This window comes from Macrobrachium rosenbergii, chromosome 42 (assembly GCF_040412425.1).
Source record: "Macrobrachium rosenbergii isolate ZJJX-2024 chromosome 42, ASM4041242v1, whole genome shotgun sequence".
NCBI classification, from domain to species: domain Eukaryota; kingdom Metazoa; phylum Arthropoda; class Malacostraca; order Decapoda; family Palaemonidae; genus Macrobrachium; species Macrobrachium rosenbergii.
In genome coordinates this window covers 17,898,650-17,925,580 of record NC_089782.1, presented here as the reverse complement: position 1 = coordinate 17,925,580, position 26,931 = coordinate 17,898,650, and the positions used below count along the sequence as shown (strand labels likewise).

At 37.7% G+C, this 26,931-nt stretch overlaps 2 protein-coding genes across 9 annotated transcripts in view; one reads left to right on the top strand and one right to left on the bottom strand.

The window, feature by feature from the left end:
* The window catches only part of LOC136828013 (mucin-22-like), a 299,287-nt gene extending 296,711 nt beyond the window's left edge, over positions 1-2,576 (bottom strand). Inside the window, exon 1 of the mRNA XM_067085634.1 lies at positions 2,415-2,576. Within this exon, the coding sequence (XP_066941735.1) occupies positions 2,415-2,568 (154 nt within the window). The 5' untranslated portion in view covers positions 2,569-2,576. The remainder of the gene's footprint in view (positions 1-2,414) is intronic.
* LOC136828014 (uncharacterized) overlaps positions 1-26,931 on the top strand; it is a 488,300-nt gene that overhangs the window by 442,340 nt on the left and 19,029 nt on the right. Inside the window, exons 1-2 of one of the 8 annotated variants that reach the window (XM_067085636.1) lie at positions 18,306-18,460; positions 21,561-21,751. In XM_067085636.1, coding sequence (XP_066941737.1) covers positions 18,396-18,460; positions 21,561-21,751 — 256 coding nt within the window. In that variant the 5' untranslated portion in view covers positions 18,306-18,395. Of the gene's footprint in view, positions 1-18,305; positions 19,707-21,560; positions 21,752-26,323; positions 26,499-26,931 lie in introns of those variants that run through there. The other 7 variants (XM_067085637.1, XM_067085638.1, XM_067085639.1 and 4 more) reach the window with 7 other exon arrangements.

Here is a 26,931-nt window from a genome sequence, read left to right as displayed (position 1 = left end):
GGTTATAAAACGAGTATTATAGCACATCCGGAGGCGAAAACTTGTATTTAGTTTTCTTTATTATTGATATATTATTAATTAATATATTATTATTACAAAGTGACAAATATAGGGTGTTATTTAAAAGCGAAAGATTCTCCAAATTAGTTTTCGCACACTTTCTCACCAGAACCTTTAGGAAACGGATTCTAGAAAGTGTTTTTTTTTTTTACTTATTTGTATTTAAATCACATCATCGGCATTAGTTTCCTCACCGTCATTTTTGCTCTTTTTTCTGAATATATTTCACTGAAACATGTTAAACAAGTTGGTATCATTCAAATTTGTGCTGTTGCAAAATACCCCGTTTCCTATAAACATTTTGATTTATTCATTTTCCAGACAAATTCAGCATTGTTCAATATCTTGCTATTAATAACGGCAGCTTTACCAAAGAGAAGATTTGTGCCGTTCCTCTGATACCGATCGGTTTAATAATTAGCCTACATCCAGTCTGTGTCACCAAGGAATGAATTGCCATATAAATTTTCAGACGGTAATTGAAAGAAAAAATCCCAAACTTATAGTAAAGTGAAGTAAAGAGGTTGGACAATACACACACACACACACATACACACAGAGAGGAAGAAAACTGGTACAAACGAACAACCCAGAAAAAGAAAATATGATTAAATTAAAAGAAAGTTAATGAGCAATATTAAAAAAACAGAGGGCTTACAAGTGAGAAGCATAAAGAGAAAGATCACTTGGGAACATTAAAATATAATAAGGAGAATAGGATAGAGTGCAAACGGACGAGGACCTACCTAAGTCTGCAGTAGAACTCATGTTGATAACAGGGATGATACAGTTCAAAAACTGATAAAAGTAATGCAATTTTATTTTCACTGTTAATCGCGATAGGTATGTGCAGTTCGATTCAAGTACTTGTATCTATCCATATTATTTACAAGTACATGATGATGTGTTTAAATGGAATTGACAGACAGTACAAGCAAGTAGCCATGTATATTATTATTATTATTATTATTATTATTATTATTATTATTATTATTATTCATAAGATGAACCCTTATGGAACAAGCCCACAGGGGCCATTGACTTGAAATTCAAGCTTCCTGAGAATATGGTGCTCATTATGAAATAAGAGAAGGTAAAGGGAAGTACAGAAAAATGAGATCTCACTTATTAAAAAGAAAAAATGAATTAATAAATAGATAAAAATGTATTAAAATGCAAGGAGAATAGCACTGGGTAGTAATGCATTGCATCTTCGCTTGAACTTTTGAAGTTCTAATTGCACGACATCATGAGGGAGACTTCCACAGTCCAACGGTGTGAGGAATATATCTGTCTATCTACTGTAGATAGATAATTTATAAGAAACATAAGATAGCCAATCATATCAGAACAACTGACTCAAAATGGTAGAGTTAGATTGGCAGAGCTACAGCTAATATTCATTATGAAAATCCTTTGTACTTGATCTGCATTGCATTAACAGCTAGAAATCTATGGAAACTGCCCACTATTGTACAGTTCGTTTCTCTTGAACATCCAGTATGCCAAGGTAATCCAACAATCACTCTGGGCCTATAAAACGCGTTATGACTTTTAGGTATATGAATTATAATCTAAATAGTATGTTTATGGAACATAATATAAAAATAGGTCTATGAAACATATTTTATCCAATGTGACATATTTTACCCCATGTGACATATTTTATCCAATGTGACAGTAATAAAGACTTTTTTAAATGTAACAAGTAGCCTACAAACGGCCTATAAAATATAAATCACGCAATAAGCCCAGAAAATGTAGCCCATATCAGTCTATATAATGGAATTATGATATGTAGTCTATGCGTTAGGCCTGAACTCAACATATACGTTCACCAAGGCATGTATGTTAAGTACGAGTGCATATGCACAGAGGAAATACAGCCTAATAAATGCCACTGTAAAAACTAGGCCGCAGCGAAATACCACTGGGTGTAAATTTACGGGATTTTAAAAGACAGGAGATGTTGCAACGTTGCAAATAACGAGAACCACAGTTGCGAATTAGATTATAGTAATGGTGTAATCTATTTTTTTTTTTTATAGCTGCTGTTGTATGTAGCAAGATTTTATGCAGTTTCTATTTGCATTAGCATTAAATTCTATTCAATAATTGATATAATATATATATATATATATATATATATATATATATATATATATATATATATGTGTGTGTGTGTGTGTGTATGTGTGTGTGTGTGTGTAAGACAAGGATTTATGCTATTATTATTTTCATTATTATTAAAACATATGAATACTGTCAAAATAACTGTAAAACTGCCTTGCTGCTGTTGTTCTCTGAATTTTATATTGTCTTTGAAAAATTAATTTATGAAATGAAAATCTTACCTGATATCGCGCCAATTCCTCCTCCCAGTCCTGTGAGGGCGGCCAGGTTTGGATCGGGCGTGGGCGTGGGGCTGGCAGAGGCAGAGCGCCTCTGCATTGCCTGAGTGACGCCCACGAGCAGCAGCATCAGGATCAACACCGCCCGTACGCCCATTCCCGATCTCATCCAGTGTAAACTCATCGTTTCTCAACTTACTGTATACCTTCGGGGTATGTATTAATAGATATCCTGTTTTATAAGACCGAATAGAAATACTCCCTCGACAAAAATGGGACAAAATTATTTTCTTTTTTCTGAAAATTTCACTTCTGTTCTTCTTCGCTCATGTTTGAACGTTGCTTTTTCGTTTAGGGCTTTGGGTTAAATCCTTTTATATACTTCTCCGTAACACCAAAACTGAGAAAATATTTTCTTTTTCTCCTGTTTAATGCGTTGCTTTACATGTCCTCATTTGTGCATTGGAAAAAAATAAATAAAATCAAAACTGAACTTGAGCCCTTTTTCTTAGCGGCTATAAGTAACTACTTTTTAAAAACAGAATTTCACACTTATTCGTTTTCGAAATCACTTGTATGTTATTTCCTTTCGCTTTCACTTGTATAAAGGGGGACGTTCTAAATAAACCAAGACGCTTAGTATCCAGGGACCTCTTTCTTCGATGGCGCCAAGGCAACTGAAGACCGGTTCTTTCTCTCAGCTGGCAGCCCTAGACGATTTTCTTCGTTCTTAGAAAACGGAGATTTTTCAAGTGGGTAACTCGTGCATTTTTATCGTTGCTTTCAAGGGCACTTTTTAACTGTATGTTTTATAAGTTTCATTGATATTTATAAATATTCTAATGATCTGTTTGTAATTTCTGTCAGTGCTACACAAGTAGAATATATAAAGAAGTCAGAGGCTTAACACAATGATCTTTCATAACCTTAAGTCAAGGAGAACCATTGTCAAATTAAGTGGGTTGTTTCATGTATATTTTGGCAGAAGGCTTGTTAATTAGCATTCATTTTCGTGAGGTCAGCCGTCGCCTCCGAGGCTCTGTCGCTGCTCGAAACGAACGCAGCCTTGAACAGTGGCCAGAGTATTTAAGAGGAAATGCTTTTAAATAAGTACTGAGTTACTCCGATTCAGTATTAGTAATACGAGATTTGTCTGTATGAAAAATGGTCTTGTTTTTAAGACCAAAGTACGAAATGCTGATAAAGTATATAGGGCGTTGCTATGTATACCTTAGTTTTACCAGACCACTGAGCTCATTAAGAGCCTCCTAGGGCTGGGCCTGAAGAATTTGACTTATTTTACGTGTTAAGAACCAATTGGTTACTTAGCAACGGACCTACAGCTATTGTGGAATCCGAACCACATTGTAGGAGAAATGAATTTCTATCACCAGAAATAAATTCCTCTAACTCTTCATCAGCCGGCCGGGGAACTGAACTCCGGCCCATCGAGTGACAGTCCGCAGCTCTACCGACTCATCCAACGAAGAGCTCTATAAGGGTGGTGATAAATAGAGAGAGAGAGAGAGAATCTGTCTTCCCTTCAAATGTAATGATAACTATTTCCTTCTTGTTGATGTGTTATGTACAGTTCTTGTCTGAAAGTAAAGAACTGTCAGAGCAGTCTCCTTTACGGTCGTACATAAACCTGTAAATTTAATTATTTGCACATACATATTAGTTCCAGTGTTTTTCAATATAACAAAAATTATAAGTCATACAGATCATCCTTATAACGTTAAAATGCACGGGGTGTTGGACCGCAGTGGGTCTGAAAATAAGGGGGTGGAATGCAGTTCACACTTTATTTTTCAGAATCTAGAATGCGGAAAGCGCATTCTTCCCTTGTATCCCTTAAATCATGCTCGTCTCGGTCTCTTCGTAGTGAAAGATTCTAACTTGTAGAGAACCTATATTTTCGCGAACCATTTTTGTGTCTTGAGGCCGACAAAAATGATTGTGAGATTTTGTTTCTTTTTTTTTTTTTTTTATTTAATGAACTCCACAATATGGAAAATACGGGAAATGGGCGGTTGTATGTATCAACGTGAAGCTAAAAACCTGATTAAACAGAACAGGTTGCTTTGACTCTCTCTCTCTCTCTCTCTCTCTCTGCTTTTGTCTCTCTCTTGGTATTTTGTTCAAAAGTCTAAAAGCACGTTGATGACAGTCGCCTGCCACTATATTAAATTTATATCGTTACGGTTTTGCTATAAACCTAGAGAACATTTTTTTTTCGAAGTTTGGACAACAAAGTTTGTTTTCCTTCAATCCCAGAACCGAACACCATTTTTCGCTGCACTTTTAATGTACGGGTTTTACGAAATGGGAAGAGCACTGCTAATGACATAGCAAAGAATTAACGCAAATATCATCAAACACCGATTTCAGCAAACTTTTAATAAAGAAGCGTTGCGAAAGGTGAACGCCATCTTTTTTTTATGGAACTCTCAATGAAAAGTTAACAAAATGTTAAAACCAATATTTGTGAAACTTTCAGTGAAGATTTGCAAAAGAAACACCAGTATTTTATAAACCTGAGGAAAATTTTGCCTTATAGTACCACAAATTTATATGAAAACTTAAGGCATAATGAAATAATAGGCAAAGTAAAATCTAAAAACTCTAAAACTTTTACAGTAGACTGGAACATGGAGAAATTGTCCAGATTTTGGTGCCAATTTTTATGAAGCTGCTGGGGAAATACCGCAATAGTATGGCACAAGTTTTCATGAACTCTTAAGAGTGAGTTTGTGATAGTGTTAGGAACCGATCGATTCACATTCATTTCCAGATATAGCTTGGGGAACTTAACAGTGTAATAGAAAATGTATGGGAAAGGTTGACTGTCACTTGAGAGAATAATCAACTTAATTTTGTATGGATCTAGATCTGCTGCACGGGGCTCCCGTTAGATCCAGGCACCGATTCAAGAAAATGGAAAAGTCGATCATTGGTTAAATTATTTGGACCTTGATGGTCACCTGGTTTTGAATTTGGTAGCTGCGTGTCTTTTGAAATCTTTGCAACGATTTTTTTATAAAGATTTTGTTTAATTTTTTTTTTACATAAATGTTGCCCAAAGGATGAAAACATTTAATTTTGTCTGTGAAGTGCGCTGGGGCTTGGTGGACACAAACCTTTGAGTGGACCTGTGTACCAATTGTCATGAAGAATTTTTGATGAAGAAGGTCAAAGTTCAAGGCCGTATTTCTTAAAGTTTGATTAAAATCCTTGTTGGATTCCGTGGGAGCATGACATTCCGGTTAAATCCTGCCACCAGTTCTGACATTTATGGTTAAGATCTGTATAAGAGAGGAGCAGTCATCTATAGTATTTACTTTGATGGTGACTTTGTTTAAGAATCAGTATAAACTTTGGGTTTTAGTTTGATCCCATCTTTATTTTTTACGAAACAAAAATTAAGAGAAGCGGACGCAGAATAAGGTCCAGTCCGTCAATGACTCTGACATTGATCTGTTTTGTGGTGTTTGAAGAAAGTGGTTCAAGTGCTGGTGTCCATTCATTCAGCAGAAAATCTCTTGAGAAACTTTCTATGAAAGTAAGCCATTGGCAATACAGCATTCCATGAGAGGTTTTTGGGAAGTACTGGTTTTCTTGTATCTGGGTTACAGAATTCTTGTTTCTTTGGATTTATCCTCTATTTGCGGAAAGGTTGCATTGATGTACGGTTTTGGCACGGCCTTTCTTTTAGATAATCATCGTTACATTATATATATATATATATATATATATATATATATATATATATATATATATATATATATATATATATATGTATGTATGTATATATATATATATTTATATACATATATGTATATAATATATATGTGCATATATATAATTATATATATATATATATATATATATATATATATATATATATATATATATATATAAGATTATAATCACATTAACACTTGATTTGTTTATGACACATGACCATAGGTGAAAAAGCAAGAGGCTAGGTGTAGTTCATGACCGGTATCGACTTTATTTCTAAGTCACTGACGAAGGACTGATACATAGTGCTATAAATCACAATATATATGCAAGGGGGACACTTGACAAGTGCAGCAGATCTATATCCATACAAAATTAAGTTGATTATTCTCTCAAGTAACAGTCAACCTTTCCCACACATTTTCTATTGCATTGTTAAATTCCCCAAGCCACATCTGGAACTGAATGTGAATCGATCGGTTCCTAACATTAGTGATAGGGTCCGGTACTGTGTTTACAAATATGATTATATATATATATATATATATATATATATATATATATATATATATATATATATATATATATATATATATTATACATATATATATATATATATATATATATACATAATATATATCATATATATGTGTGTATTTATATCAAGTATGTTTGTGATGTTCTTTTATATTATGGGCAGGGTGGTAGAGGTGGATTTAGGAATTGTATCACAATACATTTAACGCAGTGCGAGAGGCACATACGATAAAGTAAGATTTGGAAAAAGCAGTGGATTTAGACACAGAGGGTTTGTGGACGGAAAGTTTTTTTTTTATAGATACCTGTCCTAGAACCTATACTGAAAGAAAATAGATGTTAATTGCGCACATAGACCAAGTAAAAGCTAATGATACAATTAAAACAAATGCACTGAAGAGGAATTAAGAATGTCGGCTTTAGGAAGTAAGTTAGTAACATCAATGGAAAATCCATTGACGAGTACAAAGCTAGTCCTGGAAATTGCAGATAAAAAAAATCATTGGTTTGGTATAAAAGTATAAAAGTATAATATAAATGTGTTCCATGTCTTTTTTGTCTGTTTAATATCTTTATAAAAGGAGTAATGCAAAAAGTCAGAAAAAAGACAGGGGGGTTTTAGTGCAAAGTTGTCGAACGAGAAAATGAGTCGTAATTGGAGGATGGAGTGGCTCATGTTAGGAGATGATACATGCAGTCCTGATTTGGAATATCGAAGAGAAACTGCAGAGAGTGGTGAATGAATTTTAGGATCTTTGCAAGAGTTGGAAGATGGAAGTAACTGTGAACAAGAGTAGTGCTGAGGGTTAATGCAAACACGAACGATGTTATATCAGAGGAGCTGAGTCACTGATTTGAAAAGCAAGGTAAATTGCAGAGTATGTCCTAAAAATCTGGAAGAGAAAATGAGCGTCCATTGAAGACAGAGTTTAATATAGAAAGAAACTGTTGAGCCAACATCCCCTGATGGGAGTGAAGCATGGAGCTGAATGTATTTAAAAAAAAAAAAAAGTTTAAAGCTGTTTAGATGAACTGTTTATGCAGCAATAAAGGGTGAGAAACGTTGAGATATGAAGAATTTCTAAAATGTTTCGTGCACTTGAAAATATAACCAGTGTTTTGAGGCGATTTGGTTATGTAGAGAAAATTGGGAATGGTAGGCTTGTAAACAGTGTATATCTTGGAAGTGTTGGAAAATAGGAGAGGAAAACCTAAAAAAGACTCTCTAGATGTGTTGGAAGAGGCGCTGGAATGGATAGGCGTTACCATCCAGGAAGTGATGGATTGTATGTAGGGGTTGTGACAAACTGCCGATGAGCGTCACTGTCGGTATTTAAAGTGGCTCATCATGTGGAAGTTTTCTGCAAATAGTGTCATCCTTAATTCAGCAGTTGAGGTATTTATTGGGCGACTATTGTTTTGTATGTTCTATGAAGACGCCTTATGTTAAGGGAGACGGTTTATTGGCCTTTTGCTTCCAGCCTTACCCCACCAGCGAGAGATCCTGAGACCGAGGCCAGCAGGAATTATGGACCTGATAGGTAGTGGAATGTTCCGGGTTGCAGCCATAGTAGATAATGGAAGAATATAACCCTTTAGAGAATATATATATACATATTATATATATATATATATATATATATATATATATATATATATATATATATATATATATATATATATATGTATATATATATATATATATGTATATATATATATATGTGTGTGTGTGTATGTATGTATATATATTACTAGGGCGGAGGGCTTTTTTTGGGATGCTTTACAGTTCAGACTTTTACTTCATTCTAGTACTTGTGAGATTTGGGTTACTCTAGTTACTACCCAAGTTAACGTCTTTGTTCTTATGCAGTTAAAGTTAAAGAGAAAAGTGCATAAGGGGTCCTGAGAAAATCAAACAAATAAATAAATAAAAGCCGCATAGATAAATCCATTTTTCACATTGGACTGTCCCACCTTGCAGAAATTTGCTCAGTAAGCTGGTGGCATTTAATAAATGTCGATTTTTATGTAATATTTGAGGAACATGATAGTGTTGAGCTCGTAGATCAACCACAATACTCTTTTATAGGAATTATATTCAGATTTTTTTTATAATTCAAATTAATTACTACGTGTTTTCTTTCAATAAAGGCTTCTGTCAATGCCTTGAGTAAGGACAAAATTTACCGTCCTTTAGCTTTGTATTATTTCAGTGATTCACAAATTTGTCTACGTGTGTAAATGTTAGGGCAAGTTTTAAGGGAAAATCTCAATATACTTAGGGACATTAATATCTCTTCATTGCCATGGAAAGCAGAGGGCCTCTTCCAGATTCCGCCATTCATGTTTTTCTTGTGCTTTATCTTCCACAAATCTCCACTCATTTTCAGTCTCCCCTCTCATAGTTTTCGTCCTAGTAAGTCTGGCTGGCCCAATTCTTCTGGTGCCTACAAGAGCCATGCTGATCCTGTTACATGCTACTCTCCAAGGATATGTCCACCTCCATCTTCCATTCATCATTGTCTCATCTGCAACAAAATTTCCGTAATTTCCCTTATGGTATCATCCCTAACTTTAAATTGACATCTGATTCCTACTGTTCTTAAAACTATTCTCAAATCCGTAAAATCTTTTGGATTTAGTTTCATTGTGCTACCATGATTTATGTCCTTATACAACACAGATCATACTAGACTTGCGTGGTTTTACTTCCTTATGCAATGTTAGTATAATTTTTACAAAATATTATTCAGCTTGTCCATTCTTTGATATGCCTTTTTTCCGTAAATTCCATCTCAGGAGAACCTGTATTTGATATCATTGATCCTAAATATTGTAGATTTAGCCTTGCTAATATTTTCTCCAACTAGTTTTACTCAACCCTAATGTGCATACTTTGTCCTCATTGCGTCTGTTTTTCTTAAACTTATTTTGAGCTCCATCTCTCTAGATATATGATTCATCATTTTAAGCGAGCTTATAGGTGTTTTGCGTTAAAACAGAATTTTATGGTGTTTTTTCATCTTGCTCATGATAGACTACTAATGTTAATAACGTCGTACTTTTGACATCTCAACCATTTGAAATTTATTTTTCGTTAGACTCAGCCAATAATTTATATTTTTTCAACACATCAAACCCTCAATACATAACCTTCCAAATCTAATGCTAAGGACTGATAAAGACTACAGCCCCCTCCATAACTAATAGGGCAAAATTGTAATAAACACCCTTAGTAGTTTACCTTTTGAGGTTCTTTAACTATCATCAACCAAAATGGTTTTCATGAAAAATGAAAAAATTACTGAATTCTGTATCACTGATTTTGTTAAAATAAAATCACGTTTATTCACTTACTAAAATTTTCATATTCATGATGCTGAATAGCTTTCAGAAGCGTTAACATAAATGCGAGAGTTGCGCTTGAATTATAAGAGACCGTGACTAACGTTTTCTGTTTTCGTGGTCACATCCGTTTTCTTTGATTCCACTTTCTCCCTCCAACCTCTTAAGCTTCAGACTTCGGCGATTTATGAGCGAATGATTGATTGGTTCAGCGCTCGAAACTTGCGTTACTGGTTTAAAGTGTTAATTCAGTTAGCTAGTCTGTATCTCTCTGTCTCAAATACACGGGAGTTATTAGGGAGACGTGTAGATGTTAAGAAAGAAAATAGTACAAATACTGGATAAAGAGAAGGATAGGTGGGAAATTCGTGCTTATCTTGGTGTTCTAGTTTCAACAGGATAGAATAGAGCCAGTCTGCTTGCTGCACGCTCATGTAATTATGGTGGAGGGAAATGGATTGTTTAAGAAGCCAGAGAAAAATGTAGATGTGAAAAAGTTGAAGTGCAAAATATGTATGTATATACATTGCAACTCTAGTGCGTAGATTCAGGTTATATCTATCTATCTTTATTTATAATTTCATCCCTCACGCGGTAGGGGGCAGGGAGTTGCTCTTGTTCATTAGTGATAGGTCCGGTACTTTGTTTACGAATATATGATATATATATATATATATATATATATATATATATATATATATATATATATATATATATTTGTGTGTGTTAATGACCCTATCCCCAGGTCAAATAGGGTCATCTTCTATTGCTGTATCTGTTTTAAGAACAGAATCAATCATCTTACTTTCCTAAGATTCTCTGGTAGCTGTGGCCCCCATCCTGAATCAGCAAATTCCTTTCCCTCCATCTCTCCTCTCACTGAATCTATCTTTAAACAAAGGCCTACTGGAATTAAACACTGATATACAAAACTAGACTTTATTTACAAATTTAACGAAAGTGATTCAGCAAAAGCTGCGATCATGAAATGGAGTGAATTCCACCCCCTTCGAATGGAAATCATCACTAGAGGAAATTCTGATTCGCAAATATTCAGATTAATGATCTAGTGACTATCATCCTGTCCACCAAACAAAGTAAAAAGGTCATAATTATTCTAGACCACAATAAATGTCATATACTCTGTAAAAGAATAAACTCCACTTCCAAAATATTCGTCCTCTCAAGACGAACCCAGAATTCCTGTTAAAAGAAACATATCATATATTAAAACCTGAAATGGTGTTAAATGACATTCATATTCAAAACAGAAAAATGTACAATGGAGAACAGGATGGAAAATGCATAATGGAGACACATAGGAATTTCACTGCAGCACAACTGGATATTTCCACATAATGTCTGGAAAAGATATGTGTTCATGAGTTATGGTACTCACTTTCCTATGGCCGAGGATAAGGTATTTTCATGGTGGTGGTTTTTAAACACTCACAAGGCAATTCACACCCAGCCACCAAAACTGAAGTCCAGCCTTGCTCTCTGTTCCACTGATAATATACCATTAGAGAGTGCAACACACATACACACTCACACTGCCTCCATGGACTTAAATCCTGATCATGGTCAGGAAAGCACAAATGCATGCGTCAGATACTTCGCTGTATCTAACCGTGTAAACCTCCAACGTCGACACAACTGCACCTGCAGCGGATGTGCCCCTGCCAGGCCAACACATAGTTCGTCAAAGTCGTCACAGATGTAATAGGAGCTCGGTCCACCTACCACTGGGCGTCCCTGCCCAGGTACGATAACTGTCCAATCGAAAGTTCGGTAAGGGTCAGCTCCAAAATCATAGCAAACCATATGCACTAGATACGAAAATTATTTGTCTCGTATGCATGATTGATATTTCAATACACAGTTCATTGTAGAACGCATCACTTCACATCTTGCATTCTTGATGGTCTAAATATTCTGGACGGCTTGCAACTGTACAAGCCCATGCTTCTCTTCACATCTTGAATTCCTGGCGATCCAACCATGCTGACCGACTTGCAACTGCACAAGCCCTTGTTGAATGCGGCGCCCACGAACCTTTGCGCCACACAAACGTCTCCCAGCAACGACGGCGATTTGTAGATGTCCTGCCTGACATCTCTCCAAAAAATCCTGGATCCTCTCATGAAGGCACAGGCGTAGAAACCTGCAGGCGTAGCGTAAACGGCCCCCATATCTAACTTGTATCAGTTGAGGCTCATAGAAGTCATTCATAAGGCGCTGCTGCGAGGAAGTGGTGTATAAACGTAAGTCGGTCATGTCTACAGTCAACCCCCTATCAGGTACGCTAACTTTAAGATATTACCCTTACAAATTCTTCCCAGTAAAAATTACCTGAGAACCATACCGATATACTGAACTCATTTAAGGCAATTCTAAATATCCGAGAGGTAAAATATCTCATAAAGTTATCAAAGTTTTACCCTGGTTAGCAAATACTGTCGATACCTGTTCAATTCTCAGCAAAATAGCAATTGACATACTAGCAATCGCTCCTATGATCATAACAACTACAGTTACCAATGGCGCAGCCCTCTTACTTCTTCTAAAAGAGAACTGACAAATCTAAATTTGGAAGTCATATTAAAGTCTTCCTAATCCTATCCTGAACCCTAATTGATTTGCCCAGACCTGTAACAGATCAGACAGATTCCGTCCGATATACCAATTACCTCCCAAAAAAACTAAGCAACAGAACTTTATTCTGAAACTCTATACTCAAAGATATTGCGTCAGACGACTACTACACAACATAACATTCTTACATAATAACACATGGGCCTAACCTCATTACGAAATTAGCGCTTGCCACGACTCCCAAAGTCATGTGAATACGAGACTTCAGCATAAAAACAAAAGAAAGAATCTTTAAGATACCCGATCTCGAAACACGAAAGAAAAAGCAAACAAACAAAAAAAGAAATCCATATATCTATAAAACCCTATGGTATTTTGTACTTAATTTTAACTAAATATTGCATCACATAAGAGCAAAAACTGAACTCGGATAATTAAAGATTTGTATAACTCTACGGACCAACGTCCTCGCCAGTTAAAAAAAAACTACAAGTTACGCCCATTTAAAACCCATTAAAAAAACAAGAGAGAGAGGAAAGAAAGAAAAAAAATGATCATACCCACAGTACAACACAGGAATTAACCCATAAGATTCCCATTAACCTGTCTTTTCAATTTTAGATGTATGTGTCACCTGAGACACCCGTGTTCTCATCTAGAGCAACAGATCTATTCCCCTTCCTTACTTCTACCACACGAAACGGACCTTCCTATTTGCCCGTTCACACAGCCCATTAGCTTCTGGTCTATAGGGAATAATAGTGACCTTCTGAATGCCCATTACATCCGCAAGACACTCTAACGTCTTGTTCACAAATCCCCTCCCATTATCTGTAATCGAAAGCTCAGGAACCCCATAACGACAAATATGCCCATTAAAGAATGCGACTGTCACTTCTTCTGCTGTTTTGTGCTTCAAAGGAAAAATCTATACGAACCTAGTTAACTCGTCAACAACCACCAATAGGTGCCTATGGCCATAACTAGATTCACAGAAATTCCTCAAAAGGTCCATATGGATTCGGGACCAATGTCTGCTAGGATTCGGGAATGAACTCAGTTTACAAGAAGCGACCCTTGATGGCTTACACGCATTACAAACTGAACAACTTCTCACAGTCTTCCATTGACGTGAGCACATTCTTCCAAAAGAATTGCCCCCGTAAATTCTGATACGTTTTCTCAATCCCCAAATGCGGACTGCTAGACCTACAATGAACAATATCCAGCACCGTAGGTACTAAACTCCTAGGAACAACTATTTGCGTGGTATCACCCTTATCCTCACTATTCCTCAGTCTGTATCTAATTTTCCTAACTGACAAATTACCCTCTAATTCAAGCCCTGCAAAAGGCAGCTTATACCCCTTCCTAACTAATTCCCCTCTAAGAAACGCTTTTGCGTCTGCCAAAATCTCATTCTCATCCTGCTTAGCTTCTACTAAACTTGTATCCCAGTCTATGCAATCTCCAGATACATAACATACGTGAATACCATCTGCATCCGAAAAACTTCTACTAAGGGCGTCTGCTACGACATTATGTCTACCCTCTATATACCTAAGCTTGGCATCAAAATCCCTGATTGTCAGATACCACCTAGTCCTTTTTGGCGAAAGATCCGGCTTATTAAAAAGATCCAACAATGGCTTATGATCCGTAAGAACCTCTACTTGACTGCCCAAGAGGGACATTTTAAAATGAATCGAGCTAGACACTACAGCAAAGGCCTCTTTGTCTACTACCGACCATAACCGTTCATTACTAACCCGTGTCTCAAACTTCCTACTGTAAAATGCAGTCAGATGGAGTCTTCCATCGAACTTCTGCATAAAGCATGCCCCTATACCATCATAACTAGCGTCCGTTACCAACGTGAAAGGACGTTCCAAATCAGGAAAGTTCAACACGGGGGGACTCACTAAGGCATCCTTAATCTTCTGAAAAGCTACTTGCTGTCCATCTCCCCATACAAAGTGCTCATCATCCCTCAGGACATCTATCAAGGGAGATGCTAGAATAGAAAAACCCTTCACAAACCTACGGAAAAATCCAGCCATGCCTAAGAATGACCGAATCTGCTTCTTATTCTTGGGAGTAGCAAAATCTACAATTGCCCTAACTTTATCATCATTCACTCTAGCATCCTCTTTGGAAATGACATAACCCAAATATACTATCTGCCTCTCCCAAAAAATTACACTTAGCTAACTTTATCTTCAACCCCGCTAACCTAAGCCTCCTAAAAACCTCCCTAAGAACCTCTAAATGTCCTTCTACAGAATCAGTGGCAACTAAAATATCGTCCATATTTAAATAAATGGACTTCCGTAACAAGCCATGCAAAACAGTATTCATTAGCCTATTAAATGTCATCGGACTGCCTGATAGACCAAACGGCATCCGAGTGAACTCATAATGCCCTTTCGGCAACGAGAAAGCCGTGTGCTCTCGACTCTCCTCGCTAAGCGGTACTTGTAGATACCCTTGCATCAGATCAGTTGAAGAATAAATATTCTGTCCCCAATCTTAACACTCTTTACCAACATTTCGTCTCCCATTTTTTCCACAGGGCCGAACTACTTAAAAATAAGACACACTTCCATCTGTCTTAAGTTGGAAAAAGGGTGAAATGTAACTGTAAATGTAATTAATACAAGTGAGTTGCACAGGAAAGAAATGAGAAAAGCATATAAGAAAAACGGATGAAAAATGGGCTGAGGTTAGAGATACGGAGGTGAAAAAGTGGAGTAAACTTAAAATTTGATATTGGGATAACAGGATCAGAAAGGGCCAGGAAAAGGGAATAAAAACATTAGGTGTTGGATAAAAAAAAGAAACACAATTGAAGAATAAAAAAATGAAGAGCAGATTATTCGGGGTATAGTTGCATAATAGATAATATATAGAAGAATGGATAAGGTATTCAAGAAGAGGAATAAAAAGGAGACAAGGTATAAGAAAAGAGGGTAAAATGCAAATATGCTGCCTGAAGAAAATACTGTGTAGAGTGAGGTTGATGGAATGAGTATTTTGGAGATTAATTAATTGTGGATGATAAAAAAAAAAACAGGCAAGGTTGAATGAGACAGGAGTGGAAAGGGTCAGTGACCGTTGAGGACGTAAGAAGGACAATTAACAAGTTGAAGGATGGCAATACACCAGAAGATGATGGAATTACAGATAAGATGCTAAGGTGGCTGATCAGGGCTTGTAAGGGATGTTTGGATGAAGAAAAGATTCCATAGGTTTAGTTGAGATGTGTAATTGGTTAATGTTTAGAGATAAAGGTGACAAATGAGCCTGCAAAATTGTAGGTCATAACGTGCTTAGTGCAGTAAGGAATGTTTAATACGATTTTAATTGAAAACAAAAACAAATATCCGAAGGATTGTTAGTTAAAGAACAGTGTAGATTTAGACAAGAAGAGGACTTCGTGAATCTGTGTTTAAGTTCAATCCATGGCCGAAGCCAACTGTCAAAGGGCAAACACTTTGCTATCCGTGTAGACATCCCGGGATTATATATGTAATCAGGGAAAGGTTTGCTTAAAAGCAAATGGATGTTACAGACTAAATACACACACAAAACAAAGCCACTACAACACCTTCTAAAAAACATAACAAACATCTCACACGTCTCGAACTCGCCATACCAGCGCAATAACTTCTCGCTGCTGGGAAAGAAAGGGCGTTGGGTCGGGTATGATATGAAACATACGTGTTATGTCTAATGATGTCAGGCAGGGAAAGATCGAGACCACAGGTCTAAAAGCCAAATCAAAAAGTCCTTCAAATGTAGAAATCATGTTACCCCCATACAAAAATGGGAATAAAGCACGTTAAAAAAAAAAAAAAAAAAGTAGATTTAGACAAAAGAAAAAGGTATCGAAAGTTGTTAGATAAGAACAGTGTAGATTTAGACAAAAGAGAAACCAGAAGAAGTTGTTAGATAAAGAACAGTGTAGATTTAGACAAAGAAGAGGGTGTGTGAATCAAGTGTTTAATGTAAGTTATATGGGAAGTCCAAGCGTAAAGGGAAAAAAATTTACATGGCTTACATGAAGGTAGAAAAGGTCTGTGATAGAATTGAGGGCGCTGAGGTCATATAGTATGGAAGATAAGTTTTTGGGGCCAATTAGAGGTATTTTGATGGAAGAAAAGCATCAGTTAGAATACATAGATGAGAAAGCGTCTGGTTTGACGTAAAAGTGGTCAGAGACAATGATGTGTTATGTCTCCATGAACTATAAGACAGAGAAAGTTCAGTGGATGTAGGTGTAAGAAAACGAATAATTTTTGGAATGTAGAACAGTTGATGTTCTAAGATGATATACTACCGGTTGGGGCTAGTAAAAATAGACTGCAGAAAAAGTAAAAGTGTTTGAAAGAGCAAGTGCATAATGGTAAATCGAAACCAGAAAGTTGGAGAAATGAATGTTAGCATGGATAGTAGAAAATGAAGCAAATGATTTGGACGTAGAGAGACCTGGCTTGTCTATGGAAGCCCAGGTGGGAATGTGTGAAAGGATTGAGCCAACTCTCCATTATGGAAAATACATGCGGATGTTTGAATGTAAATGAAAGAAAAGGTCGGGTGCCCTTGAGACGAAGAGTTAGTATATTAGACTATGCGACATAATAATTGAAAGAATGAGAAATATTGAGATACAAAGAATAGTTGGTAAAAGAGTTTAGTGATTTGTGGTAGGTGAGAAAAGGGATCAGTGAGTTGTGATGGTTTGGTCTGGTAGAAAGAATGGGGACGATATGTTGGTGAAAGGAGTGTATACCTCAGAAATATTAGGCCGGAGGAGGAGAGGAATACAGAAAACGCTAAACAAATGATGTGGAAGGGGCACTGGAAAGGACAGGCTTACACATCCAGGAAGCAAGAAAGTGCATGCAGAAAATACGCGAATGGGCATTGCTTACCTGGGGTTTGACGAGCTACTGATTAGCCTTCTGTGTAGGTGTATAAAGAAAGTAATGTTAAAGAAGTTACCTACACAAGGGGCTGATCCATGATTGAGCAAGTAAAATCAATAAGGCAGTGGTCAGTGTCTTGCATTTTCTGAGGAGCTACTCTTTGTTAAGGGAGTTGGCTTATATATATATATATATATATATATATATATATATATATATATATATATATATATATATATATATATATATATATATACATACATATGTATGTATATGTGTGTGTATTGTACAGGATGCCTGCGAGAGAGAGAGAGAGAGGAATTTCTTGTGATAAAGTTCTTTCAAGGAAAACATAAAAAAAATAATCATTGTAGAAATGGACAAATTCTTGATAGATCCTAGAAAGAGATAATCCAGCGCTGTTAGGATACTATGGGAAATAGGTATTGTTATGTTTTTTCATAAACAGTAACTTGTAAAACGTTTGAGGAGGGTCGATGAGTGTTCGAGAACTTAGACTTCGAATCGAAGCATCAAAGCAGCAGAGATCAAGGTTATGAAATATTAGAATTTATTGGTAGAGGCAGCATCTTTTGCTGTTGTTTTGTTTGAAGACGTAGCCACAATGCCAATGAATTATGCGTAACTATTATAAACATTTTCACTGCATAGGTTTGTTTTATTCAGCTGAAAAAAAAGTTTCATTACGGAAACGATTGTGTTTGTTTAACTCGGCATTCAAACCCCGTTTCAACCATAACCGAACCACTCGAGGCGAAGCGATCCCGTCCTGGTTACAACGCGTTTTAACCTCCGCCATATCTTTCGCACATTTATGATAAATCGAAGGAGTTATCTTCACGCACTCAAACTTATGGAGATACCGACAGTTTTCGTCAAGTACATAAGTATAATTTCACAAGTGATATTACCAAAGACACGATTGGAATTTCATTATTTTATTTTGTTTTTAAACGTCCATCTTATGTTGATGCGTTTAACCAGAAACGATTTGTAACCATTGTAAACAAACTTACTATTTCCCAATTAAATCCTTTGTTATTGTTGGTATGGTTGCCAGGTTATGTTTCTTCGTGAATAACCTTTGAAATACCGTGTTCTTTTACATTTATAGGGAAGACCTTAGGGCTACTTGCTCATTAATTAAGGCCCTTCTACTCTCCTATTCGGTGGTTAGCCGTAAGCTTCGTAAATGTCAGCATGATTCGTATAAATAATTTTTGGATTAGGGTAACGTAGAGGTCACAATCATTTGCCTTGGAATACCGAAATATTTGTAACAATTATTCATTATAGCAAATTTATTTGTATATGGGTAATAAATGGTGTTAATAGTACGTTTAGGGTAAAGAGGGTTAGGCTATGTTCAGCCACCCAAAGGTTAGGATGTTAAACTAGTGTTATCCTAGGCCATGTTAAGCTTGGATGAGTTATACAACGCAGGCTAGCCTATCATGAATACTTTAGTTATACTCCCAATATGCAGTCATGTCGACAAATTATGGCTAAAACTTGTAAATCTTCACTATCAAAGCCTATGCTTCTAGTTTTTTTACTTATTATTTGACAATGAAGTCGATGTTCATTTCATCTGGTTTCTTGTGTCACCAACCTAAAATGTATATCACAGCTTATAGGTTTTCATGAACCTAATTACTCAAAAGGAAGATATAATTTATGCTTATTTTGTAAGTGCCTACCCTAAAAACAGCAATTTCCAGTAAAAAAAGTAGCCTGAATCTGTGTTTAGTATATATAACATATGGGCGGAGTAGTAAACATTTGTCAAAGAAATGGTAAAGGCTGCGGTAATTCTAAGTATTGGCTCTGCACCTGTTTTAACCTTGGAAACTGGTTTTTTCTACACTTTTAGGGCTTCTAATACTGGCGGTGCATTTGTTTGTTGTCGGCCAAATGGATGTCGCTTCGCCGTGTTTAATACTGGCCCGGGGGTGTCCGGTACCCATATGTTAACAAGTTATTGCACTTGCCGGACGGGATATGCACTGTTCCAAACAGACATGACCGTGCTCTGTCTTGTGAAGATCGCGTATGGAAACCCCTTGTTGGATGGACTTCAGGGGTTAATTACAAGTTAATTACATTCATGCAACAAAAATTGAAGGTAAATCCATAATTAGCAACCAAAAAACTGTAGAAAAAGTCAGGTTAGAAGGAAATCGCCACCACAGAGCTACTACTTAGATCTACCAAGGGTGCTTTATAGAATTGGAGGAACAATGCAGTTTTGATGTCATTTATGCCATAATGGTGTTGTGATTGGCTCGGTACATATATTTCCAGCACCCATCCTTGGGGATTAAGCTCATTTAGGGTAGGTTAGGCCTATTATGGTTAGCCATCTTCCTTTTTCTCTGAAACTTCCAGAAACTTTTTTTTAACATTATTAAAATCTTTTCATAATGAAATGTATAACAAAATTAAAGCCTTGCATCAGTAGGCTGTTTATATGCTTACTAGCATTGCCAGGGATTTGCTAAGCTAAGCCCTTTTAGTAGAAATAATGTGTTATTTTTCATTATTTTCAAGTCATGTTTTAGCTGCTTAATGATATAAAGTTTTTTCAGTAAACTGCTGTATGATTTTAACAGCGAGTGATGCCTCTCAGTTTTTGTTATAATCTCAAAACTCTGAGAAAAGCTGGTTAAGTTTGGTCGTATTGAGATTCAGTTCTATATATGAAAGTGAAATAAACTGGAGCTAGAATTATAGGCTATATGTTCCATGCCAATTGAAAGCAGAGTTGATTTGGTTTTGAATGGAAATGTTGTTGTCTTTAAAGTTCAGAAATGACTGAAAATTCTAGAATAACAGTAACAAATGTGAAATATCAAAACCAACAACTTTAACAAATTAAAAAGGTTACTGATACTGTAAATCTTTTGGCTCTTGCAAAATAATGTTTAAACTTATAAAGTCATTTAAGTGTGTTTATAATTTCTAAAAAAAATATTGGTTTTATTCAGGATTAATGCAGAAAAGCTGATTTTTAGAAATTGATTGGCAGTTAGAGTGACTCACATCAGTGAACCACCTTATTTTTTTAAATGGAAATTAAAATATATAATTGGGTGAAACATATTAAAACCTTGACTTAAACTTTTATTAAATAGGAAGTTTATTTTGTAATGTTAGACTTTCTATTACAATGTCTTTCATTCAAACAAACTTAAATCATTGAGTTAGATTAGGGACAAATAACCCATTTGCATGGTGTGACATCACCAATATGCCACTGCTTACTTCTGTTTGAAAGTTGTATATAGATTGGAGAAAGTCTAGAAGCTTGCAGACTTTAGAAAATAACAATAAAGGAGTATTTCTTAATTTAACCCAGTATACAGCAGTGTAGTGTTGTCTTCCCAAAAGTGACTGAAGTTGTTTTATTTAATCTGTAGTGAACCATAGTACTGTACTTGAAAGCATTGATAAATGCAGTTCTATACTTGAAAACACTGATAAGTACAGTTCTGTACTTGAAAACATTGATGAGTATAGGACTCAACAACATGCTGTTGGTAGGTGCAGGACTGGACAAGCCTTTATGTTCAACATTTGGGAAAAGAAACATATTTTGATTGAAAGGGGCCCTTGAATGCAGTCCTCGTGTAATTTTTGGGATTCACACCTCAATATTAATGCATATGTAGTAACAGTAGTAAACTATACTGTGCAAATTCATTCAGATTTTATTGAAAATCAGGGCCTTTGAATATTCAAGTTTTAAAGGTCACAGAAACAGGAAGGTTTTGTTACTGTGTAGCTATACTGGAAAGAATCCCCATCAAGTTTTTACTGTACATGTACTTATAAATCTGGTGGTGTATTTTCAACTTATTATAACTCTTCTTTTTTTGTATTGTAAAGTTCCTTGTTTACAATATCAAGATACCACAATTACTGCAGGAAGTAAGAACCCTATGTCAGTGTTGTGTTAATTGCCTTGCCTTTTTTACAGGAGCCGTAAATTTGCCTGTGAAGCATGCATGACATTACACGAGACAGAGCAAGAGGCTTTTAGCTGCTGCGAGTCACGCGAGGAGGAGACAGTTGAAGTGAGCCTTCATGAAAACACTGAAGCATCTCCCAACCAGGAGGGCATACACCCATCCTTGGAGACTTATATGTCCCCAGGTGCTTATAGCGCAAGTAAGCTTTCAGCCCAAACAGAAGCTCTCATTATTGTGTTAGCATCATGATTTTAAAATGAATGAAAATTCTGTATTGAGTTGATTGATAATGGCCAAATTTTTTCCTAATGATAAAAAAATGCAATAAATTTCATATAATTATCATTGCAAATTAAATATTGTATTGCAATACACTCCCTGAACACCTGAATTAGCCTGGCCACTAACCAGCCCGAACTATATCCCCATAATTTTACCCACAAAGTGGGTAATTAACTGTCAGCGTTACCAACGCTACAGGAAAAAATCTTGTCAAATGAGTTACCTGAGGTACCATTGACAACGCTGCTGCAAATCCCGGCCGAACGAGACCGAGATCCCCAATTGTTATCAGTTCACCGTGCTGTGTGGATGTATCCTGCATCAGGCGAACTTTTTGGTCTTTAGGCCGACCCCCTTGTAAGTATTTTAGATATCAGATAACGACTTGAACTGTTTTCATCGCCCTTTCTCCTGGATTTGTATTTTATTGACTGGTTTTGGAACTTCTCTCCCAGTTTTTGACTTTGGCTTTGTTTTTGGATTTTGAGATGGATAAATCAGACAGGAAGACGCCCCCATCGGTTAGCGCCGCTGCTTCCACTTCTGCTACAGCCTTGACGACCAAGCTCTACTACTGGAGATGCTACCGCTCATCGATCATGTACAGCCTGCAAGCATAGGATGAGTACCCTCAAGCATGACAGACATTCTCTTTGTATATCATGTAGAAAGATTCAATGTAATGTCAGTAAGATGTGACGAGTGTAGGTCTTGGTCAGTAGATCAGATGAAGATTATGTAAAAGCACAGAAAATCCTTAGCTTCAAGGTGTATGAGGTTAGAACCAGCTGTAGAGGTACAAGCTCTTGATAAGGAAGCGTTAGAGTCTGAATTATTCAAGAAGTTAGAAGATGATTATCAGCTAGTATGTCTAGTCTATTTTCTAACTTGTATGATCAGTGCTGAAATTAAAGATAGTGATAGTAGTACTAGTGTTGTAGATTCTAATCGTTCTTTTTCAGCCTCTTGCCTGTTCCAGATCCAGCCCTAACAGGTGCCGGGGGTCCGAGAACTGCAGACCTCTGAAGGTAGGATCTGCCATCCTCTCCCAGCGCCTGAGCAGGCAGTGTTGGCAGCAGATTTCCTTCCTCTCAAGAGTGTAAGTTCTAAGGGTGGTTTAGAATTAGGTATGACACAGACGAGTAGAATTAGTACTTAGGAAGTATTCAGAGGAAGAGAAGTTAGGAAGGTGCAGTTTCTTGGTTCCAGGTTTGCAGGGCTTTCCTAATGTTTGGCTTAGATCCATCTCTGGTTTATTTCACCATCAGTGCTTCTTTAAAATAGAAGGTTTCTAAATCCGTGAAGGTCGTTCAGATTTGGTTTCTGGTTTGTGTGGCTCTGAAATTTTTGGAGAATACCTCCCTTTTTTCTTGAGAGTTCCTTTTCCTTCAGGGATAAATTTCTTTCGTCTTGTAGTGGTATAATTCTGGCAATCGGATTTTCAGTGTTGCTGAATGTAATGCAGATTTATTGGGTCTCTCTAAAGGTTATTGATTACTAGTTAGGCAGTGTTTTAATTTTGGTTTTCCAATATTCATGATCATGTCTTGAAGAATTTTCCTGAATTTGCTAATGATGTCCATCAAGATTATCAAGGGGGGGCGGGGGGAACAGAATCGGCCTATTTTCTTTCTTTGAAATCAATGGCTTCTTTGGCGGCTTCAGAATTTTCCTTTTCCCCAATTTCTTTTAAGCCTTCTTCCATTGCCCTTACTCAATCATCTTTTTCAGTCCGCTCTCCGGAGAGCTCTTGGGAGTTTTTGTTCGCTCATCCTGTTTCTTTGCCTTTAACTTAGCAGAGCAAAGATTTTTCTTTGGTTCAACCTAACTCAGCAGAGCAAAGATTTTTCTTTGGTTCAACCTGTGATGTAAGAGCTTCCATGGCTCCCTCTCTCTCTTCTAGGTTGGGGAGAATTGTGCCTCTAGTGATCCGTCTTCTTTATGACCACCTTAATCCTGCAGTTTCTCAGGCATCGATCTAGATGCTTCTCAGGTGGCTGCAGAGATGTCAACTCATTATTTTCTCGTCCTTAATGGTTCTAACCATAATGTATTCACATTGCATTCTTGCAGATGCCACGGCAGTTGGCGGTTCACCTCATGCCATTCAGTCATATCCCAGTAATCGATAGTTCCCTGAGCCTCTCCATTCTCTGAGATAGCTGGTAATTTACCTTCTTCAGTTCCTTGGGTTCGTAGCTCGTAACGCCCTTAGAAACTCCTTTGAGTTTCTGGACCCGCTGTCTCTTTCTCCCACCTGTCAGCATCATGGTGCTCTGGTGCTTTACTCTGAGTGTGGCTTCTTCCTTCTCTCCTTCTTCTTCTTTCTCAACTTTTCCTGCAGGTTTCTCTGTTCCTCCGTCTAAGGCGTTCAATGTGGGTTCGGGTTTGATTTTGGGTCATCAGGAGTTTTCCTCCTTCTTCCGTAACCAGCTTGATTTCAGTTCCATTCCTTCTCATGCAGGTCTGATTCGTCTGGATTTGCATGGATCGGGTGTTGCGAAACACTTCTGCCTCGGGAGGTGGTGTTTGTCGCTTCAGGGGTAGCCGGCCCAGGTATTGCATCATCGTCGCTGGGTGATGCGGGTTTGCAAGGCGACTTCTGGTTGGCTCAGTGGAGTCCGACTAGATATGTTAGTGTCCGCCTCACACCCGTGTAATAGCAATTCTGGAGTTTTCGAGTTCGGCGTTTGCTAGTGGTCAACCTGTCTCTTTTCCTGTTCCGGTTGATTAGGACCAGTCAGCGTAAAGAATGTTCCTTTGAAGAAGAGGATCCAGTACCGGATAATAGTTTCTTCAGCTAATGAAAGTGAGTATAACCAAGATGGTGGACTTGTCCATTCTCTTTATCCTCAGTCCAGGCTCTGAAGAGGGCCTACACACCAAAAGTGTGATGTTCAAATCACTATATGCAAACGAAACCAGTAGTCTCTCAAACATCAAAGAATCTGGTCTGGTTTGGCCAGAAGTCGAGCAGGTCTTTTGAGGGAGGCGAACTCTGGTTAGCTGCTATTATCAGGTTAGTCAAGCAGGATTCAAACTTTGTTCCTATTCAGGGGTTTTACAAAGTAGCGGGTAACCCTTCTCTGGGTGTCAGGAGTTCCTCTCAACGAATCTGTTGGAGGTTCTTCTCTCACAGGTTCCTTCATCAATTGTCTGTCTCAGTTACCCATCTAGGGAGGCTTGTACTTTGGGGACACCTTCCAAGAGCCAGTCGGAGGCCTTGTCCCACTCTACGTGGATGTTGTCCGGGTTACTGGGGTTCTTTAAACAGGATGAGGTATACCCCCTCCAATCCTGCATTGTTTGATAAACTCATCACATCAGTTTCTATGGGGTTGGCTTACCAAACTACACATTTCTGGTGGCTGTACGACGTTCTTTAGAAAGAGGGAGGGATTTCTTTTGAATCATCTGCCTCGTTATCCTTAGATTCATAAGAGGGGTTCTGTTCAGCAACAATCTTTTAGGGGGGAGTGATGTCTCCATTTGCTCTTGAGCATTAGCAGCAGAATACAACAGGCTTTTAGAGCAGCTCAAAGTTCCAGATCTCCTAAAGGGTCCAGAATGTCATCTCCAGCTAAGCGTCACGTTCCAAGTCCCCTGATCACCGAAGAAGGTCCACGTTTTGCCTCAAGAGTTCAGCTTGCCTCGATATCAAAACCTTCTTAGCTTAAGAAGGGTTTTCGGAAAGTAGAGATGTTCCTTCTGCCTGCACCTGTAGGGAGGTTGCCTACTCCCTTCTGGAACACAAAGGAGTGGGGTGCAGAGAGTTGGGTAGTGGAGGTATTAAGGGGAGGGATCAGGGTCCTTTTCATTCTCGTCCTCTCATCTGGCTCCCCAGTTTATTTACATTATTCCCATCCCCAGCATCAAGGGGATAGCTGGCAGCAGAGATCCAAGCCTTTGAGAAGGGAGCATTAGAGCCTCCCCTTTCTCTGGGTTTTACAGCTGAATCTTCGTTTATTCAAAGCGGCAGAGGATCTTTTGGAGACCATTATAGATCTCTCGGTCTCAGCCGGTTGATAGTCTCGACAAAGTTTCACGTGGGAACTTCGCATTCAGATGCTGCTCAGTTCGGAGAGACGGTTGGATGATTTCAGTGGACCTCAGGATGTGTATCTCCAGGTTTCTCTCATCCTCAATTAAATGGTCAAAAAAAAACCAAATGTATTGGCAGACGTTTTGGAGTCATTGTGCAGGGAAGTTCTTGGGGCAAATGGACTTAGTTCAGAGGAAGTTCAACTTCTGTTGAAGAGATGTAGCAACAGTGGATCTTTTCACCACCAGGTTAAATTTCCGTCTCCCGGTCTACTTCTCCCCATTAGTGGATCTTATGTCCTGCAGGACAGATGCAATGCTGCACTCCTGGGATAACCTGCAAGTGGATGCATTCCCTCCTTTCGAAGTTGATCCAGGTTCGATCAAACTCAGAAACAGTGTCAACACGCAGATGACTTTGATATGCCCCTTCCCAAAGACCTGGTTTCCAGACCTTCTGGACATGTTGATGGAGGTCCCAATATTCCTTCCAGAGAGGAAAGATCTTCTCAGACAGCTGCATTTCCATTACTTCCGATCTTCGCAGACAGCTGCATTTCCATTACTTCCATTGGAACCTCCGCGTATTGAAGCTAGCTGCTTGGAGACTGTCCAGCGAGCAGGTGAGGACACATTCATTTACACATAGTAGGCTGATAATGAGTTACCAGCTTTTGTCCGTTGACAGGTCAGGCTGAATGAGATTGATCCCACCTCGCTAAAATTTTGTTAATCGGCTGCGCCAGGTGTTCAGGAGTGTATTGCAATGTGAAGTTTCCTGTCAAAGTAATATTGCAATACTTGCCTGAACACCTGAATAAGTCCCTGCCCTCCTCCCCATCAATTTGGATAGTGGACCAACTCAATTGGGGATCTCGGCCTGGTCGGCCAGGATTTGCAGCAGAAAGCGTTGTCAAGGTACTCAAGTAACTCATTTGACAAGATTTTTTCCTGTACCGGTAACGCTGACAGTTAATTATCCACTTTGTGGTAAAAACCAGGGATAGGATTCGGTCTGGTCATGACCAGGGCCAATTCAGGTGTTCAGGTAAGTAT